At 45.0% G+C, this 20322-nt stretch overlaps 1 protein-coding gene across 1 annotated transcript in view; it reads left to right on the top strand.

Moving 5' to 3' along the window:
* LOC106566735 (cadherin-4) overlaps window positions 1-20322 on the top strand; it is a 523629-nt gene that overhangs the window by 490272 nt on the left and 13035 nt on the right. Inside the window, exon 12 of the mRNA XM_014135075.3 lies at window positions 15885-16027. Within this exon, the coding sequence (XP_013990550.1) occupies window positions 15885-16027 (143 nt within the window). The remainder of the gene's footprint in view (window positions 1-15884; window positions 16028-20322) is intronic.

Below are 20322 nucleotides of genomic sequence, written 5' to 3'. Positions count from 1 at the left end.
AATAACCCCCATAAATATTTGTCTAGTGGAGTATTTGCATATGATCTCAGTGATCATTGTCCTATACTATGTTTTAATGATTCGAAACCGCAAAATACTAATCCACGTTTAATTAAGATACATTTTTAAAAGTTCTCTCCTCAAAGGTTTTTGAGGAGGTTCTCAAAGGTTCTACTCTGATTTAGCCACTGTCTGCTGTATTCCTGACCCTGAGTTGGCTCAAGAAAATGTTTCCTCTATTTATTTATCTGGCCGATAAACACACCCCTTTTAAACAATTCAGGGTGAAAGATAGATCTAACCCTTGGTTTTCTTCTGAGCTGTCTGAGCTCATTCAGATAAGAAATCAGGCCTAGGCCAAAGCAAGGAAAACGGACACTGTAGTGGACTGGCAATTTTTCAGACAATTGAGAATCATATGTTCTATCTCAATTAAGAAAGCTAAATCAAGCGACTTTTTAATAAGCTCCATCTCTGACTCTTACTATTGATCCTTCTACATTTTGTAAAAGAGTAAATGCACTAAAGCGTAAAGATTCCTCTTCTTCCCTGCCGTAGCAAGTTCTGTCTGACTCTGGCATCTTAACTGAGAAGAAGGGGGAAAGTGATGCTTTAAATCATACTTTTTATCAGCAGGCTTTTAATTTTAGAGAAACTGTGGTTTAATTTACCCTGATCAGTCAATCGACAACCTCTAGCTGACTTGACGGTTAACAGGTCAACATCTAGTGAATCTTTGTTTTAATTTGAAAATCAAATCAAATTTTATTTGTCACATACCTGTGTTTAGCAGATGTTAATGTGGGTGTAGTGAAATGCTTGTGTTTCTAGCTCTAACAATGCAGTAATATTCTAACAGTAATATCTAACAATTTCACAACAATACACACATCTAAAGGAATGGAATTAAGAATATATAAATATTGGGACGTCCCTTTTTCAGGATCCTGTTTTTCAAAGATAATTCGTAAAAATCTAAATAACTTCACAGATCTTCATTGTAAAGGGTATAAACTCTGGTTCTCATGCTTATTCAATGAACCATAAACAATTAATGAACATGCACCTGTGGAACGGTCGTTAAGACACTAACAGCTTACAGAAGGTAGGCAATTAACATTTACATTTACATTTAAGTCATTTAGCAGACGCTCTTATCCAGAGCGACTTACAAATTGGTGCATTCACCTTATAATATCCAGTGGAACAACCACTTTACAATAGTGCATCTAAATCTTTTAAGGGGGGGTTAGAAGGATTACTTTATCCTATCCCAGGTATTCCTTAAAGAGGTGGGGTTTCAGGTGTCTCCGGAAGGTGGTGATTGACTCCGCTGTCCTGGCGTCGTGAGGGAGCTTGTTCCACCATTGGGGTGCCAGAGCAGCGAACAGTTTAGACTGGGCTGAGCGGGAACTGTGCTTCCTCAGAGGTAGGGAGGCGAGCAGGCCAGAGGTGGATGAACGCAGTGCCCTTGTTTGGGTGTAGGGCCTGATCAGAGCCTGAAGGTACGGAGGTGCCGTTCCCCTCACAGCTCCATAGGCAAGCACCATGGTCTTGTAGCGGATGCGAGCTTCGACTGGAAGCCAGTGGAGAGAGCGGAGGAGCGGGGTGACGTGAGAGAACTTGGGAAGGTTGAACACCAGACGGGCTGCGGCGTTCTGGATGAGTTGTAGGGGTTTAATGGCACAAGCAGGGAGCCCAGCCAACAACGAGTTGCAGTAATCCAGACGGGAGATGACAAGTGCCTGGATTAGGACCTGCGCCGCTTCCTGTGTGAGGCAGGGTCGTACTCTGCGAATGTTGTAGAGCATGAACCTACAGGATCGGGTCACCGCCTTGATGTTAGTGGAGAACGACAGGGTGTTGTCCAGGGTCACGCCGAGGCTCTTAGCACTCTGGGAGGAGGACACAAGGGAGTTGTCAACCGTGATGGCGAGATCATGGAATGGGCAGTCCTTCCCCGGGAGGAAGAGCAGCTCCGTTTTGCCGAGGTTCAGCTTGAGGTGGTGATCCGTCATCCACACTGATATGTCTGCCAGACATGCAGAGATGCGATTCGCCACCTGGTTGTCAGAAGGGGGAAAGGAGAAGATTAATTGTGTGTCATCTGCATACCAATGATATGAGAGACCATGTGAGGATATGACAGAGCCAAGTGACTTGGTGTATAGCGAGAATAGGAGAGGGCCTAGAACAGAGCCCTAAGGTCACAGTTATGAAAACTTAGGACACTAAAGAGGCCTTTCTACTGACTCTGAAAAACACCAAAAGAAAGATGCCCAGAGTCCCTGCTCATCTGCGTAAACATGCCTTAGGCATGCTGCAAGGAGGCATGAGGACTGCAGATGTGGCCAGGGCAATAAATTGCTATGTCCATACTGTGAGACACCTAAGACAGCGCTACAGGGAGACAGGACGGACAGCTGATCGTCCTCACAGTGGCAGACCACGTGTAACAACACCTGCACAGGATCGGTACATCCGAACATCACACCTGCGGGCCAGGTACAGGATGGCAACAACAACGGCCTGAGTTACACAAGGAACGTACAATCCCTCCATCAGTGCTCAGACTGTCTGCAATAGGCTGAGAGAGGCTGGACTGAGGGTTCGTAGGCCTGTTGTAAGGCAGGTCCTCACCAGACATTACCGGCAACAACGTCGCCTATGGGCACAAACCCACCGTCGCTGGACCAAACAGGACTGGCAAAAAATGCTCTTCACTGACGAGTCGCGGTTTTGTCTCACCAGAGGTGATGGTCGGATTTGCGTTTATCGTCGAAGGAATGAGCGTTACACCGAGGCCTGTACTCTGGAGCAGAATCAATTTGGAGGTGGAGGGTCCGTCATGGCGGTGTGTCACAGCATCATCGGACTGAGCTTGTTCTCATTGCAGGCAATCTCAACGCTGTGCGTTGACATCCTCCTCCTTCATGTGGTACCCTTCCTGCAGGCTCATCCTGACATGACCCTCCAGCATGTCAATGCCACCAACCATACTGCTCATTCTGTGCGTGATTTCCTGCAAGACAGGACTGTCAGTGTTCTGCCATGGCCAGCGAAGAGCCCGGATCGCAATCCCATTGAGCACGTCTGGGACCTGTTGGATCGGAGGGTGAGGGCTAGGGCCATTCCCCCCCAGAAATGTCCTGGAACTTGCAGGTGCCTTGGTGGAAGAGGGGTAACATTTCACAGCAAGAACTGGCAAATCTGGTGCAGTCTATGAGGAGGAGATGCACTGCAGTACTTAATGCAGCTGGTGGCCACAACAGATACTGACTGTTACTTTTGATTTTGACCCCCCCTTTGTTCAGGGAAACATTATTCCATTTCTGTTAGTCACATGTCTGTGGAACTTGTTCAGTTTATGTCTCAATTGTTGAATCTTGTTATGCTCATACAAATATTTACACATGTTAAGTTTGCTGAAAATAAACACAGTTGACAGTGAGAGGATGTTTCTTTTTTTGTTGAGTTTATATAGGGCAGCAGCCTCTAATGTGCTAGTGATGGCTATTTAACATAATTTAACAGTCTAATGGCCTTGAGATAGAAACTGTTTTTCAGTCTCTCGGTCCCAGCTTTGATGCACCTGTACTGACCTCACCTTCTGGATGATAGCAGGGTGAACAGGCAGTGGCTCGGGTGGTTGTTGTCCTTGATGATCTTTTTGGCCTTCCTGTGACATCGGGTGGTGTAGGTGTCCTGGAGGCCAGGTAGTTTGCCCCTGGTGATGTGTTGTGCAGACCTCACTACCCTCTGGAGAGCCTTGTGGTTGTGGGCGGAGCAGTTGTCATACCAGGCGGTGATACAGCACGACAGCATGCTCTCGATTGTGCATCTGTAAAAGTTTGTGAATGTTTTTGGTGACAAGCCAAATTTCTTCTGCCTCCTGAGGTTGAAGAGGCGCTGATGCTCCTTCTTCACCACGCTGTCTGTGTGGGTGGACCATTTCAGTTTGTCCGTGATGTGTACGCCGAGGAACTTAAAACTTTCCACCTTCTCCATTACTGTCCCGTCGATGTAGATAGGGGGGTGCTCCCTCTACTGTTTCCTGAAGTCCACAATCATCTCCTTTGTTTTGTTGACGTTGAGTGTGAGGTTATTTTCCTGACACAACACTCCGAGCGCCCTCACCTCCTCCCTGTAGGCCGTCTCGTCGTTGTTGGTAATCAAGCCTACCACTGTAGTGTCGTCTTCAAACTTGATGATTGAGTTGGAGGCGTGCATGTCCACGTCGTCATGGGTGAACAGGGAGTACAGGAGAGGGCTGAGAACGCACCCTTGTGGGGCCCCAGTGTTGAGGATCAGCGGGGTGGAGATGTTTTTTCCTACCCTCATCACCTGGGGGCGCCCCGTCAGAAAGTCCAGGACCCAGTTGCACAGGGTGGGGTCGAGACCCAGCGTCTCGAGCTTAATGACGAGTTTGAAGGGTACTATGGTGTTAAATACTGAGCTGTAGTCGATGAACAGCATTCTTACGTAGGTATTCCTCTTGTCCAGATGGGTTAGGGCAGTGTGATTGCGATTGCGTCGTCTGTGGACCTATTGGGGCGGTAAGCAAATTGGAGTGGGTCTAGGGTATCAGGTAGGGTGGAGGTGATATGATCCTTGACTAGTCTCTCAAAGCACTTCATGATGACGGAAGTGAGTGCTACGGGGCGATAGTCGTTTAGCTCAGTTACCTTAGCTTTCTTGGAAACAGGAACAATGGTGACCCTCTTGAAGCATGTGGGAACAGCAGACTGTGATAGGGATTGATTGAATATGTCCGTAAACACACCAGCCAGCTGGTCTGCGCATGCTCTGAGGACGCGGTTAGGGATGCCATCTGGGCCGTCAGCCTTGTAAGGGTTAACACGTTTAAGTGTGTTACTCACGTTGGCTGCGGTGAAGGAGAGGCCGCAGGTTTTGGTAGTGGGCCGTGTCGGTGGCACTGTATTGTCCTCAAAGCGAGCAAAGAAGTTGTTTAGTTTGTCTGGGAGCAACACATTGGGGTCCGCGACGGGGCTGGTTTTCTTTTTGTAGTCCGTGATTGACTGTAGACCCTGCCACATACCTCTCGTGTCTGAGCCGTTGAATTGCGACTCTACTTTGTCTCTATACTGGTACTTAGCTTGTTTGATTTCCTTGCGGAGGGAATAGCTACACTGTTTGTATTCTGTCATGTCGCCTTGCCCTGATTAAAAGCAGTGGTTCGCTCTTTCAGTTTTGCGCGAATGCTGCCATCAATCCACAGTTTCTGGTTGGGGAATGTTTTAATTGTCGCTGTGGGTACAACATCACCGACGCACTTGCTAATAAACTCGCTCACCGAATCAGCGTATACATCAATGTTGTTGTTCGACGCTATCCAGAGCATATCACAGTCCAAGTGATCGAAGCACTCTTGAAGCGTGGAATCAGATTGGTCGGACCAGCGTTGAACAGATCTGAGCACGGGCGTTTGCTGTTTAAGTTTCTGTCTATAGGCTGGGAGCAACAAAATGGAGTCGTAGTTATATTTGCCAAAAGGAGGGCGAGGGAGGGCTTTGTATGCGTCGCGGAAGTAAGAGTAACAATGATCCAAAATGTATCCAGCCCGGGTCGCGCATTCGATATGCTGATAAGATTTAGGGAGCCTTATTTTCAGATTAACCTTGTTAAAATCCCCAACTACAATAAATGCAGCCTCAGGATATGTGGTTTCCAGTTTACATAGAATCCAATGAAGTTCTTTCAGGGCCGTCGAGGTGTCTGCTTGGGGGGGGAATGTACACGACTGTGATTATAATCAAAGAGAATTCTCTTGGTAGATAATGCTGTCGGCATTTGATTGTAAGGAATTCTAGGTCAGGTGAACAAATGGACTTGTGTTCCTGTATGTTGTTATGATCACACCACAACTCATTAATCATAAGGCATACACCCCCGCCCTTCTTCTTACCAGAGAGATGGTGTTTCTGTCGGCGCGATGCGTGAAGAAACCAGGTGGCTGTACCGACTCTGATAACGTATCCCGAGTGAGCCATGTTTCTGTGAAACAGAGAATGTTACAATCTCTGATGTCTCTCTGGAAGGCAACCCTTACTCGGATTTCGTCTACCTTGTTATCAAGAGACTAGACATTGGCTAGTAGTATACTCGGGAGCGGTGGGCGATGTGCCCGTCTACGGAGCCTGACCAGAAGACCGCTCCGTCTGCCCCTTCTGCAGCTCCGTTGTTTTGGGTCGCCTGCTGGGATCCGATCCACTGTCCTGGGTGGTGGACCAAACAGAGGATCCGCTTCGGGAAAGTCGTATTCCTGGTCGTAATGTTGATAAGATGACATGGCTCTTATATCCAATAGTTCCTCCCGGCTCTATGTAATAAGACTTGAGATTTCCTGGGGTAACAGTGTAAGAAATAATACATAAAAACGAAATACTGCATAGTTTCCTGTCGAAAACATTAACTTGCTTGACCATGCTGCAGCTCATATAACTGTTTGTTACATGGACTTCACCAGACAGATGTTGCTCTCCGGTTTTGTGATGAAACAAAGTATGTGTAGTTGAATTTATTCTTTCACTGTGTGAATGTTTTCTTTTTGTTCTCATGGCCTCATTGTATATCATGGTGGCATATGAACAAATGGATTATACAGCAAACAATGCAATTATCACAACAGGTTGTAATATGACTTTTCTTTACTGGTTTGGCTTGGCTTCTTCAGTGATTTTACCCACACACTACTCTCTCCTTTCTCTATCTCTTTATTTCTCTATCTCCTGCTCCTCTGCCCTGCTTCTCAGGCGTGACTGCCCTCCACTGGAGAACCAGAGTACAACCTGCACTTTCCTCCACACACACACACGGATGGATATTCTCTCTATCTCTGAGTCCATGGGCTTCCACCGGTCAGAGCATGCTAACCTCACCTAAGCCTCAGCAGTTTCCTAATAAAGTTAGCTACTGTCTTTCTCCCCTCCCTCCCTCTCTCTTATATCCCCTTGCCCCCCTCTGTGCCGGCCACGCTCTCTCCCCTGTGGTGATTTCACAGGCTGCCAGTTCCAGTCTGCAGGCCATCCCAGCTGACCAGGGCAGGCAGCCCTCTCTCATCCCGTTCCCATGGCCGTGTAGAGCCCGTGGTACAGCCCACTAGCCTGCTGGGAAAAACCCACTCCTTCTCTGAAGGGGAGAGTTGATTACTTACTCCCTCCCTCCCGCCAGCTAGGCCTACTCGCTAGCCCACTTTACTGTAGTGCAAGGCAAGCCTACAGGAACATAGTATACATGGTGGGAGAGCCTGAGTGGGAGGGTATGGGTATTTGGCACTGAAGCCTGTTTGCAGCTGTGAATGTGTTCTCTACATCAGTGCATATACACCGATGTAGAGAACAAGGATATTCCATAGAGAAGTTTTACTATGGCCACAGATACAGTGGATGAAATATGGTGGAGTGGAAGGTGGTGGACACTGAGAGCAGATGACAAAAGGATGTATGAGCTGAATACAGAGATACAGGGGGATGACAGGATGAAGGAATGTGTGAATAGGAAGACATGGTGAGATGAGATGAGATTGAAGGGGTTGAGTGGAGGGGGGGGGGGGGGGACCCAGACAGGGATTGTGGGTAAATCCTTGAAATCATATCTGTTGTCTTCTCCCTCCTATCTTGGAATAGAATAATTTCTTCAACTTCTCCCCTATCCACACACACAAATACAGGGACATGTGAAATTGTCTGCAGACTGTGGACAAGATGTCCATGAAGGATTAAACTGTGTGTGTGTGTGTAACTAGCATACAACTGAACATCACCTTTGAAAATGATGTCCATTCCATTGATTTATTCTATATCTGTGGTAGTCCTTTACACTCGTACCTGTATACGGGTTGAAAATGGCAGATTTGGGCACTGATAAATGTCTAAATTGGAACGTTGTGGCTGTATAGTAACATGCTATACAGTGCATTCGGAAAGTATTCGGAACCCTTGACTTTTTCCACAATTTGTTACGTTACAGCCTTTTTGGATTAAATTGTTTAGTTTTTTTTTAGGTAATGAGGTACTGAGCACTCTGGAGCAGGTTTTCATCAAGGATCTCTCTGTACTTTGCTCCGTTCATCTTTCCCTAGATTCTGACTAGTCTCCCAGTCCCTGCCGCTGACAAACATCCACACAGCATGATGCTGCCACCACCATGCTTCACCATAGGGATGGTACCAGATTTCCTCCAGATGTGATGCTTGGCATTCAGGCCAAAGAGTTCAATCTTGGTTTCATCAGACCAGAGAATCTTGTTTCTCATGGTCTGAGAGTCCTTTAGGTGCCTTTTGGCAAACTCTAAGCAGGCTATCATGTGCCTTTTACTGAGGAGTGGCTTCCGTCTGGCCACTCTACCGTAAAGGCCTGATTGGTGGAGTGCTGCAGAGATGGTTGTCCTTCTGGAAGGTTCTCCCATCTCCACAGAGGAACTTTGGAGCTCTGTCAGAGTGACAATCTGGTTCTTGGTCACCTCCCTGACCAAGGCCCTTCTCCCCCGATTGCTCAGTTTGCCCGGGCGGCCAGCTCTAGGAAGAGTCTTGGTGGTTCCAAACTTCTTTCATTTAGGAATGATGGAGGCCACTGTGTTCTTGGGGGCCTTCAATGCTGCAGACATTTTTTGGTACCCTTCCCCAGATCTGTGCCTCAAAATAATCCTGTCTCGGAGCTCTACTGACAATTCCTTCGACCTCATGGCTTGGTTTTTGCTCTGACATGCACTGTAAACTGTTGGACCTTATATAGACAGGTGTGTGTCTTTCTAAATCATGTCCAATCAATTGAATTCACCACAGGTGGACTCCAATCAAGTTGTAGAAACATCTCAAAGATGATCAATTGAAACAGAATGCACCTGAGCTCAATTTCGAGTCTTTTCGCTTTGTAATTATGGTGTATTGTGTGTAGATTGAGGATTTTTTTTATTTAATCCATTTTAGATAAGGCTGTAATGTAACAAAATGTGAAAAACTTCAAGGGGTCTGAATACTTTCCGAATGCACTGTACATGACATCAGAGCTCTGGCTCTGTTCTTTACAGCGCTGTATGGATTTGACTGACAGACGTTCTGAACTTGAGCACCTCACGCAACAATAAGTTGTCCCCATCCCTCTAGCTAATTGGGCAATTTTTGCAAATGTTTTGTTATCTGAGTGAGGGAAATGCTGTAAGTTAAAAGGACTCTATGTATTTTGAAAGATGAGACGTTGAGGATAATATTAAATACTGCTTTGATGTTATACAAGCAAGACAAACACCCGTGAGTCCAAATGTGCACTTCACATTTCAATATCATAAAACTCATGTCATATACAGTGTCAACGCTATGTTTGATGAACAGTTACAAGATGACTTGGCGTCATACCCTGGGTTGTTCTGGACAGAATGAGCCTGTTTTTCTATTGTGAAGAAAGTTTGCCGTGCACACGCACCTGATTGCACTCAGTCATGACTCCTTTTTATGCGCACAAAAATGACTATCTGTTTCCCTGAATTGCATTGTCAAAGCCTAACACTGTAATATCGTATTGTATAACTTAGCTAGTCATGATGGCAATAGAACAGGCTTTCAGATGATGCTCACCTTACCCAGATTGCAATTTATAAATGGACCATTTTTGGATTGCATAAACAACAGTAATTGTGTGAGGGCAAATCAAATCAAAGTTTATTTGTAACGTGCGCTGAATACAACAGGTGTAGACCTTACAGTGAAATGCTTACTTACAGGCCCCAACCAACAGTGCAATTTTTAAGTAAAAAATAGGTGTTAGGTGAACAATAAATAAGTAAAGATAAAAAAAAATGTAAACAACAGTGAAAAATAACAGTAGCGAGGCTATATACAGGCACTGGTTAGTTGAGCTAATTGAGGTAGTATGTACTTGAATGTTTAGTTAAAGTGACTATACATATATGATAAACAGAGAGTTGCAGCAGCGTAAAAGAGGGGTTGGTTGGGGGAGGGGACACACACACAATGCAAATAGTCCGGGTAGCCATTTCATTACCTGTTCAGGAGTCTTATGGCTTGGGGGTTGAGAAGCCTTTTGGTCCTAGACTTGGCGCTCCGGTACCGCGATAGTAGAGAGAACAGTCAATGATTGGGGTGGCTGGGGTCTTTGACAATTTGTAGGGCCTTCCTCTGACACCGCCTGGTGTAGAGGTCCTGGATGGCAGGCAGCTTAGCCCCAGTGATGTACTGGGCCGTACGCACTACACTCTGTAGTGTCTTGCAGTCGGAGGCCGAGCAGTTTCCGTACCAGGCAGTGATGCAACCAGTCAGGATGCTCTCGCTGTTGCAACTGTAGAACCTTTTGAGGATCTGAGGACCCATGCCAAATCTTTTTAGTTTCCTGAGGGGAAATAGGCTTTGTCGTGCCCTCTTCACAACTGTCTTGGTGTGTTTTGGACCATTCTACTTTGTTGGTGATGTGGACACCAAGGAACTTGAAGCTCTCAACCTGCTCCACTACAGTCCCGTCGATGAGAATGGGGGCGTGCTCAGTCGTCTTTTTCCTGTAGTCCATAATCATCTCCTTATCGCCAGGGATGCAGGGTTGCGTTCCAAACAAAACAACTACAAGTGTGTTTGCTCTAGTTCCTCAATGGCACAGCTAGGAGAGCCCAAAAAATGTAAAAGCCAGTCCGTTCAAGATTCACGGCGAAATTGGACGTCTAACCTTGTCCTGAAGATGTCGGAAAATGCCTTCAAAACTGGCCACTAGGGGCAATAGTGACCACTATTACCATCAAGTAGACTCTGTATTAGAGGTCCACCGATTATGATTTTTCAATGCCGATTACGATTATTGGAGGACCAAAAAATAGCCGGTACCGATTAATCGGCCGATTTATATATATATATACACATATATTTGTAATAATGACAATTACAACGAATACTGAATGAACAATGAACACTTTTATTTTCAATTAATATAACACATAAAATCTATTTAGCCTGAAATAAATAATGAAACATGATCAATTTGGTTTAAATAATGCAAAAACACAGTGTTGGAGAAGAAAGTAAAAGTGCAATATGTGCCATGTAAAAAAGCTAACGTTTAAGTTCCTTGCTCAGAACATATGAAAGCTGGTGGTTCAACATTCCCAGTTAAGAAGTTTTAGGTTGTAGTTATTATAGGAATTATGACGCGTTGACTATTTCTCTCTATACCATTTGTATTTCATATACCTTTGACTATTGGATGTTCTAATAGACACTTTAGTATTGCCAGCCTAATCTCAGGAGTTGATAGCGCAGTTTATGACTTCAAGCCTGTGTTTCAAGCATTGCTAAGAGCTGCTGGCAAACGCAGTAAAGTTTGAATGAATGCTTACGAGCCTGCTGCTGCCTACCACCGCTCAGTCAGACAGCTCTATCAAATATCAAATCATAGACTTAATTATAATATAATAAACACAGAAATACGAGCCTTTGGTCATTAATATGGTCAAATCCGGAAACTATCATTTTGAAAACAAAACGTTTATTCTTTCAGTGAAATACGGAACCATTCCGTATTTTATAGAACGGGTGGCATCCCTAAGTCTAAATATTGCTGTTACATTGCACAACATTCAATGTTATGTCATAATTATGTAAAATTCTGGCAAATTAGTTCGCAACGAGCCAGGCGGTCCAAAATGCTGCATGATGATAAATTAACAGGCACCGCATTGATTATATGCACGCAGGACAAGCTAGTTAACCTAGTAATATCATCAACCATGTGTAGTTAACTAGTGATTATGTGAAGATTGATTGTTTTTTATAAGATAAGTTTAATGCTAGCTAGCATCTTAACTTGGCTCCTTGCTGCACTCGCGTAACAGGGAGTCAGCCTGCCACGCAGTTTCCTTGTGAAATGCAATATAATCAGCCATAATCGGCGTCCAAAAATGCCGATTACCGATTGTTATAAAAACTAGAAATCGGCCCTAATTATTTGTCCATGCCGATTAATCTGTCGACCTCGGTCGACCTCTACTCAGTATCAGAAGGTTGCGTGTTCAATCCCATTTGTAGACCATTAACCCTTACCTTAACCACTTGGAATGAGTGCCTAAACTCAACCATTAACTTTGATATTTGACATTTGGAGAAATGGAACGATAGAGAGCAGCAGTGGCACAAAAACACGTTGAAATATGACATTTGGAGCAACATTGAAATATGACGTTTGGAGCTACATTGAAATTTGACGTTTGGAGCAACATTGAAATTTGATGTTTGGAGAACATGGGTAAATGCCTAATTCTGCAGTGAGACTGTGAAAGTTTTTAATTGAAGACTTAATTGAAGACTTATAAAGCATCTTATAATTATACTCTTCTTTGAGTCATAAAAGTGAATTGAAATTACTAAGGAACTGTGCACATTTTGGAGAGGTGTGGCCACTTGGAGACACCAGTTAGTCCTCTCACTCAAACTCTTGTCATTTTTTGTCTTATGTTGCGCCTACTCCACATTTTCCAAGAATATTCTTATCATGTTACTGAATGTATCCAGAGTATTTTCAGATTTCGTTTTAAACAATGTGTCAAAAAGTACAGTAAATGCTAAATTAAGGCCAGGCACCACAGACAAAAATTGTTACTTTGCTTCCATCTGTCAATTTTCAGATTTTGGGATATTTTGCAACTATAACTTCCATACTTTCATAAAATGTACAAATAAATCGGCAATAATGTATATAAATACTTTATTTGTATCATTTTATCCCAACTCTGTCAAATACACCTACCATAAATGTCGTTCTTGATAGTATGTTTCACGTAGAACTTCCACCGCTATTTTTAAATCTCTCCATGTTGAATCATGTATCATTCAAAAGCTTGTTTTCCGGAGCATATCGTTAGCTAGTCCATACATGGCTGTATCCATTGTGACGTAGCGATTCGTTCTGAAAGATTAGTAATTTCCTGACATCCGATTGGTTACTGGAATTTAAAGGCCCTTTCCGGAACCTAATTGGTTAAAATGCCTCACGTGGCGCGCAGCACTTGCTTGTTTGAAAATATCTCCCGCGAAGAATCAACGTAAAGAGAGACAAAATGAAAACATCTCGAAGACTATACCGACAGCATGTGAATAAAAATAGGCGATCTCAGTTAGCCAATGCGAGAAAAGCAGTGAATGAAAGAAATAATTTGCCTGATCCGCCGATCGAGGCAGTACAGATAGAGGAGGGAAATTAAGTAGCCCGCAGCAGCGCTTTGAGAAGCAAATTAGTTGAGATGAATATGACCACTAGCAGCGATCAACCAGACAGCAGCCAGCCAACAGTGGCTTTTATTCCACATGTCTCAAATAAACTTGTACATGATTTGATTTGCCCAAATTGTCTGAACACTGGACTGAAAATCACCATAGACTTCACCAACCAGTGATTCTGTAATTCTGTCATGATAGATTGTGAAGGTGATTGTGATGCATTTAGGAGTGTTCATATTTCCGTCCAGCTGCAGGAGTGCTCCAGGGGAAATGTGGCATTTGATATAAATGTGAGGATGGTTCTTCTAGACCACAAACTTGGACTTGGTTATGCAGCTCTAAGGAAAATAAGCAAAGTCCTAGGGATTCCTTCCTTGCGTCTCAGCTCATATCAGAGACATGAGAGGAGAATGACAGGTAAATAAAAAGAGAGAGTGGCCCATTATTGACAGGTGACTTGCTGTGTATAAATATTATTTATTTCCTTGTTCCAGCAAATGTATTCAAAGTTAATAAAACAGAGTGATAGGAAAACATAACTATACAATGAGCCTGTCACATAGGCCTACAGTGTCATAGGGCTGTAGCCTAATGTGATTAGTGAGAAATTAGCTTTATGTAAAGTAAATACATGCTGATATGCTCATATTTAGTCCTGCAGTTATGTCTGTAATGTCGACAGACATAATAAGTACTTTTTCCAACCCACTTTAGTTGCAGAGATTCAGAGAGAGCTGCAAAGATAATTCGAAGAGCAGATATAGAGCCAGACATAGCAGTTGCTGAAGGAGGATGAGGATGCCATCATAGACATTAATGTATCCTTCGATGGCACTTGGCACAAGAGAGGATCCGCTTCCAACTATGGGATAGGTGTATGCATTGGTGCTGGTACCAGCGAGCCATAGAAAATTGTGAAAATCCACCCCGTCACAAAAACCTTGGGAGGCCATACATTTTGTAATAGAAAGGTTGCACAGAAAATGGTACCTGTATATCATAGGATGTCAAATGATAATGTCCTCAAAAGAATGTAGCACGGAGGAACCCAGAATGCAAATGAATGTCCGAACTCTGTAATATGGTCGCAATGCCCCAAAACTGTCTTCGTGGGCAAAAGGCGCATTGACGAAGCATCCAGTATGGCAGTAGCCACGTTCAATGAGGGAGCCACTACTATAACAAATGTGATGAACAAATTGTGCATTGACAGCACTTTGGTGACACTGGAGCAATCAGAGAGGAGTTGTGAGAGCTGATGCTGCTTCAATGGAGTGTGCCAAACATAGGCGCAGTTCTCATGACACAGTCAAGAAAGTAAAGCATCCCCAGCAACAACTCAAAGGGCCTTACATATGAGGCAGGCATAGCTGATTAATGTTCTGCACATTTCAACAGCCATATAAAATCCTTGCATGTGACAGATTGAGCAAAGTGATATGAGAATTTGCCCAACAGACCGGTATTCAAAGCATATGCTCTATTGCTTGAAACATATTTTACATTTTAGTCATTTAGCAGACACTCTTATCCAGAGCGACTTACAGTAGTGAATGCATACATTTCATGCATTTTTACTGGCCCCCGTGGGAATCAAACCCACAACCCTGGCGTTGCACACACCATGCTCTACCAACTGAGCCACAGGGAAGCTACAACAAATGTGTTAAACGTGCTAATGTATTTGTAAAAGGTATATTTCATGTTTATTTGTCAGTTTAGAAGTGATATATGAATAAGAGTTTAATTAATGTGACATAAATGGTCATATTTATGGAAAGTACATTTTAAATGCATTAGCCTACCTTTATCGTCCATTTTCTCAAAATGACATGTTCCCTGTGCGCCAATTCATTTTTCTCCGTCTTCAAAGGACGTACATTCTCATTATTCCACACCCATGTTCTTATGTCTTATAGTCAGACTTTTACAGAGGATTTTTTAAATATCTTGTGTCGTTTTGATTTTAAGTGTCATTGTATGTGTAAATATAAGCAAAATATGCATCCATCATACATGTGAATAGTGTTTTTTAAATCATTCCATGAAATGACAATATTTTGATAAACTGATCTGTAAAAGTCTGACCATTGAGTGTCTTATCACAAAACAAAAACAAAAACATTCTGCCTTGAAGCAATGTGTTGAAAAACAGATTCTCGTAATATGCAAATTAGCGCACATTTAAGGATGGTTTGCCTAATTTGCATATGTAAATGTTCAAATAAATAACATTTGTAATACAATATTATCTTATTTATGTATACTTTCAACTGGTAAAGTTTCAGTCTGATGAGAGTAAAGGGGGGGGGGGGAAAATCCCTATTTTCCTGTGGTGCCTGGCCATAACATAAAATCAACAGTGTAATGATTGGATTCAGTCTTGTCAGGTGAACTGTTGTGTCCTCACCTTTTAGTCTAATAATCCTCCCATAATCTCCCAACTGTTTCCTTTCAATTGCTACCATTGTTATGCATTTTCATATTTCTTCTGTAAGAAACATTTCAATTTAGCCCAATCCATATAAGCCAAGTTCCACGAAGTGTAAAGGGTTAACATGCTACCCTCCTCCTCCTCCTCCTCCTTGCAGATAAAGAGTGAGTACAGTATGTGTACTTTCTTTGAACTTGTTTCCTCCCTCTGTCTGTCCAGGTATTCTAAGCTGGCCGACCCAGCTGAGTGGCTGTCCATCAACACCACCAACGGTCAGATCGTCACCACGGCAACCCTGGACAGAGAGTCCATCTACGTCAAAAACAACATTTACGAAGCCACCTTCCTCGCAGTTGATAACGGTGAGACTGTGTCCACTGTGTGTGTGTGTGTGTGTCAGAAAGAGATGACAGAGAGAAAGAAGAGATGATATGCAGATGAAAAAGGTGGTCCCAGCGGGGTTGAGCAGAGACATAACTAAAGCTGAGTTAGAGCGGAAACTCTTGGTTACCAAGAGCTAGTCATGCTGTATCGATCCGTTGTCCTTTCTTTTCTCGCTCCACCTCTCCTCTCTTTTCCTCCTTTCTTCCTTTCTCCTCTGCCCATGGCATTGAGTGTGGGACATCCAGTTTGTTCTGCCTCCCAGTCGAAGCTCAAGCTTAACCGAGCACAAACTCAATCACAGCAAACAAAAACACTATTTTTTTCTCATGCGGAAGCAAACCGAGTACTTTCCCCCTCCCAAAGTGCCTTATCAGTGACATGCAGTGCATTGGTGTGTTTACCTAAAGTTGGGACGACTTTGAAGTATGATTGACATTGCTTGTGTGTGTGTGTGTGTGTGTGTGTGTGTGTGTGTGTGTGTGTGTGTGTGTGTGTGTGTGTGTGTGTGTGTGTGTGTGTGTGTGTGTGTGTGTGTGTGTGTGTGTGTGTGTGTGTGTGTGTGTGTGTGTGTGTTAACAGTGATTGACAACTTCAGAGACCATGACGTGTACTTCCCGTGTTGTTTTCTGCAGCACAGGGGGGCATTAGACAGCAAACCCATTAGGGCTGACACGCTCCCTTAATTTCCATGCCTCCGCTCGCTATTTCTCTTTTTCTCTCCTTTCCTTTCCCTTCTCTTTTTCCATTTCTTCTTCTCTGTCCCTGTCTCTCTACTTGCACACTTTTTCAAAGCCCTCTGACCCTATGAAAGTTCCTTGTGAGGTGTTGTCTCTGCACTACGCTTCTGTATTCACCTCTGTCTCTTCCTTCTCATTGTGTAGATCACAGTTTTAGGTGCGCCACCAGTGGTATTATTGGGAAATTGTGGCTGCGTGTGTGTGTGTGTGTGTGTGTGTGTGTGTGTGTGTGTGTGTGTGTGTGTGTGTGTGTGTGTGTGTGTGTGTGTGTGTGTGTGTGTGTGTGTGTGTGTGTGTGTGTGTGTGTGTAGGGGGAATGTCTGCAGTGATAAAGTGAGAGGGATTATGGAAGCGCTGGGGGTGGAGGGAAGAAGGGAGGATGAGAGGAGGCAGAAAGAGAAAGCGGGGGTACAGTATTTAGGAGAGAAACACAGTCAGAGAGAGCTAACATATTATCATGGCTGTCACCACCAAATCACCTACATAAACATCTGTTTTAACCCGCCTATGGATTTGTTTATTTCTTCTTTAAAGAACATAAGGGAGGCTTGCTAGAAGTCCTTTCTTCACACCTGAAATCTTTAGCTGACATGAAGAAAAAAAACATTATTACAAATCCTTTTGAGGAATTTACACAAACATAATTATTTATTTAGCTGGTTAAAACCCCCATAATTCTCCTATCAGCCTCAGCAAGCTGCTTCCACATGTCCCCCATACATGACTGGGATTAACGAACTAAACCGCCAGACAGGAGAACTAAACCCTCCAGACGGGAACTAAACCGCCAGACAGGGGAACTAAACCACCATACAGGGGAACTAAACCGCCAGACAGGGGAACTAAACCCTCCAGACGGGAACTAAACCCTCCAGACGGGAACTAAACCCTCCAGACGGGAACTAAACCGCCAGACAGGGGAACTAAACCGCCATACAGGGGAACTAAACCGCCATACAGGGGAACTGAACCGCCAGACAGGGGAACTGAACCGCCAGACAGGGGAACTGAACCGCCAGACAGGGGAACTGAACCGCCAGACAGGGGACCTAAATCATCAGAAAGGGGACAGTAAACCGCCAGACAGGGGACAGTAAACCGCCAGACAGGGGACTGTAAACCGCCAGACAGGGGAACTAAACCCTCCAGACGGGAACTAAACCCTCCAGACGGGAACTAAACCCTCCAGACGGGAACTAAACCGCCAGACAGGGGAACTAAACCCTCCAGACGGGAACTAAACCGCCAGACAGGGGAACTAAACCCTCCAGACGGGAACTAAACCCTCCAGACGGGAACTAAACCCTCCAGACGGGAACTAAACCGCCAGACAGGGGAACTAAACCCTCCAGACGGGAACTAAACCCTCCAGACGGGAACTAAACCCTCCAGACGGGAACTAAACCGCCAGACAGGGGAACTAAACCCTCCAGACGGGAACTAAACCCTCCAGACAGTGGAACTAAACCGCCATACAGGGGAACTAAACCGCCAGACAGTGCAACTAAACCGCCAGACAGTGGAACTAAACCGCCATACAGGGGAACTAAACCGCCATACAGGGGAACTAAACCGCCAGACAGGGGAACTGAACCGCCAGACAGGGGACCTAAATCATCAGACAGGGGAACTAAACCGCCATACAGGGGAACTAAACCGCCAGACAGGGGAACTAAACCGTCATACAGGGGAACTAAACCGCCATACAGGGGAACTAAACCGCCATACAGGGGAACTAAACCGCCAGACAGTGGAACTAAACCGCCAGACAGTGGAACTAAACCGCCAGACAGTGGAACTAAACCGCCAGACAGTGGAACTAAACCGCCAGACAGTGGAACTAAACCGCCATACAGTGGAACTAAACCGCCATACAGTGGAACTAAACCGCCAGACAGTGGAACTAAACCGCCATACAGGGGAACTAAACCGCCATACAGGGGAACTAAACCGCCATACAGGGGAACTAAACCGCCATACAGGGGAACTAAACCGCCATACAGGGGAACTAAACCACCAGACAGGGGAACTAAACCGCCATACAGGGGAACTGAACCGCCAGACAGGGGAACTGAACCGCCAGACAGGGGAACTAAACCGCAATACAGGGGAACTGAACCGCCAGACAGGGGAACTGAACCGCCAGACAGGGGAACTGAACCGCCAGACAGGGGAACTGAACCGCCAGACAGGGGAACTGAACCGCCAGACAGGGGACCTAAACCGCCAGAAAGGGGACAGTAAACCGCCAGACAGGGGACTGTAAACCGCCAGACAGGGGAACTAAAGCGCCAGACAGGGGACCTAAATCATCAGACAGGGGACCTAAACCGCCAGAAAGGAGACAGTAAACCGCCAGACAGGGGAACTGAACCGCCAGACAGGGGACCTAAACCATCAGACAGGGGACCTAAACCGCCAGAAAGGGGACAGTAAACCGCCAGTCAGGGGACAGTAAACCGCCAGACAGGGGAACTGAACCGCCAGACAGGGGACAGTAAACCGCCAGACAGGGGACTGTAAACCGCCAGACAGGGGAACTGAACCGCCAGACAGGGGACCTAAATCATCAGACAGGGGACCTAAACCGCCAGAAAGGAGACAGTAAACCGCCAGACAGGGGAACTGAACCGCCAGACAGGGGACCTAAACCATCAGACAGGGGACCTAAACCGCCAGAAAGGGGACAGTAAACCGCCAGTCAGGGGACAGTAAACCGCCAGACAGGGGAACTGAACCGCCAGACAGGGGACTGTGAACCACCAGACAGGGGACCTAAACCGCCAGAAAGGGGACAGTAAACCGCCAGACAGGGGAACTGAACCGCCAGACAGGGGACTGTGAACCACCAGACAGAGGACTGTGAACCACCAGAAAGGGGACAGTAAACTGCCAGACAGGGGACACTAAACCGCCAGACAGGGAACAGTGAACCGCCAGACAGGGAAACCCTTCCGGTCTTGCGTGCGTGCGTATGCACACAAAAGCAATGTGATGTGTGTCTTACCACTGTTCCAATAGAGAACATACAGACACAGTATGCAGTGAAGTGAGAACATAGTATCCACAGAGTTGATGAAAGGAGAACATACAGTATGGTAGCTGCCTGGTTTACACAGTGGTCATCATAGTATTGGAGACAAGTACTGAACAAGAGCCAACGTTGAGATGATAATCCCCATTTTACCTTTATTTAACTAGGCAGGTCAGTTACAAACAAATTCTTATTTTCAATGACGGCCTAGGAACAGTGAGTTAACTGCCTTGTTCAGGGGCAGAACGACAGATTTGTACCTTGTCAGCTCAGGGATTTGAACTTGCAACCTTTCAATTGCTAGTCCAACGCTCTAACCACAAGGCTACCCTGCCGCCTCATTTAATATATGGGGATTATCATCTCAACGTTGGCTCTTGTTCAGTACTAGTCTCCAATACTATGATGACCATATTCACCAACAACAGAGGTGGGTTATGAGCTGGTAACTGATGTAAATGATCATGACTGCAGGATATCCTTAATATAACCCACATTTTTA

This window comes from Salmo salar, chromosome 13 (assembly GCF_965601325.2).
Source record: "Salmo salar chromosome 13, fSalSal1, whole genome shotgun sequence".
NCBI classification, from domain to species: domain Eukaryota; kingdom Metazoa; phylum Chordata; class Actinopteri; order Salmoniformes; family Salmonidae; genus Salmo; species Salmo salar.
The sequence above is the reverse complement of the archived record's forward strand: the minus strand, read 5'-3'. Positions and strand labels throughout refer to the sequence as shown.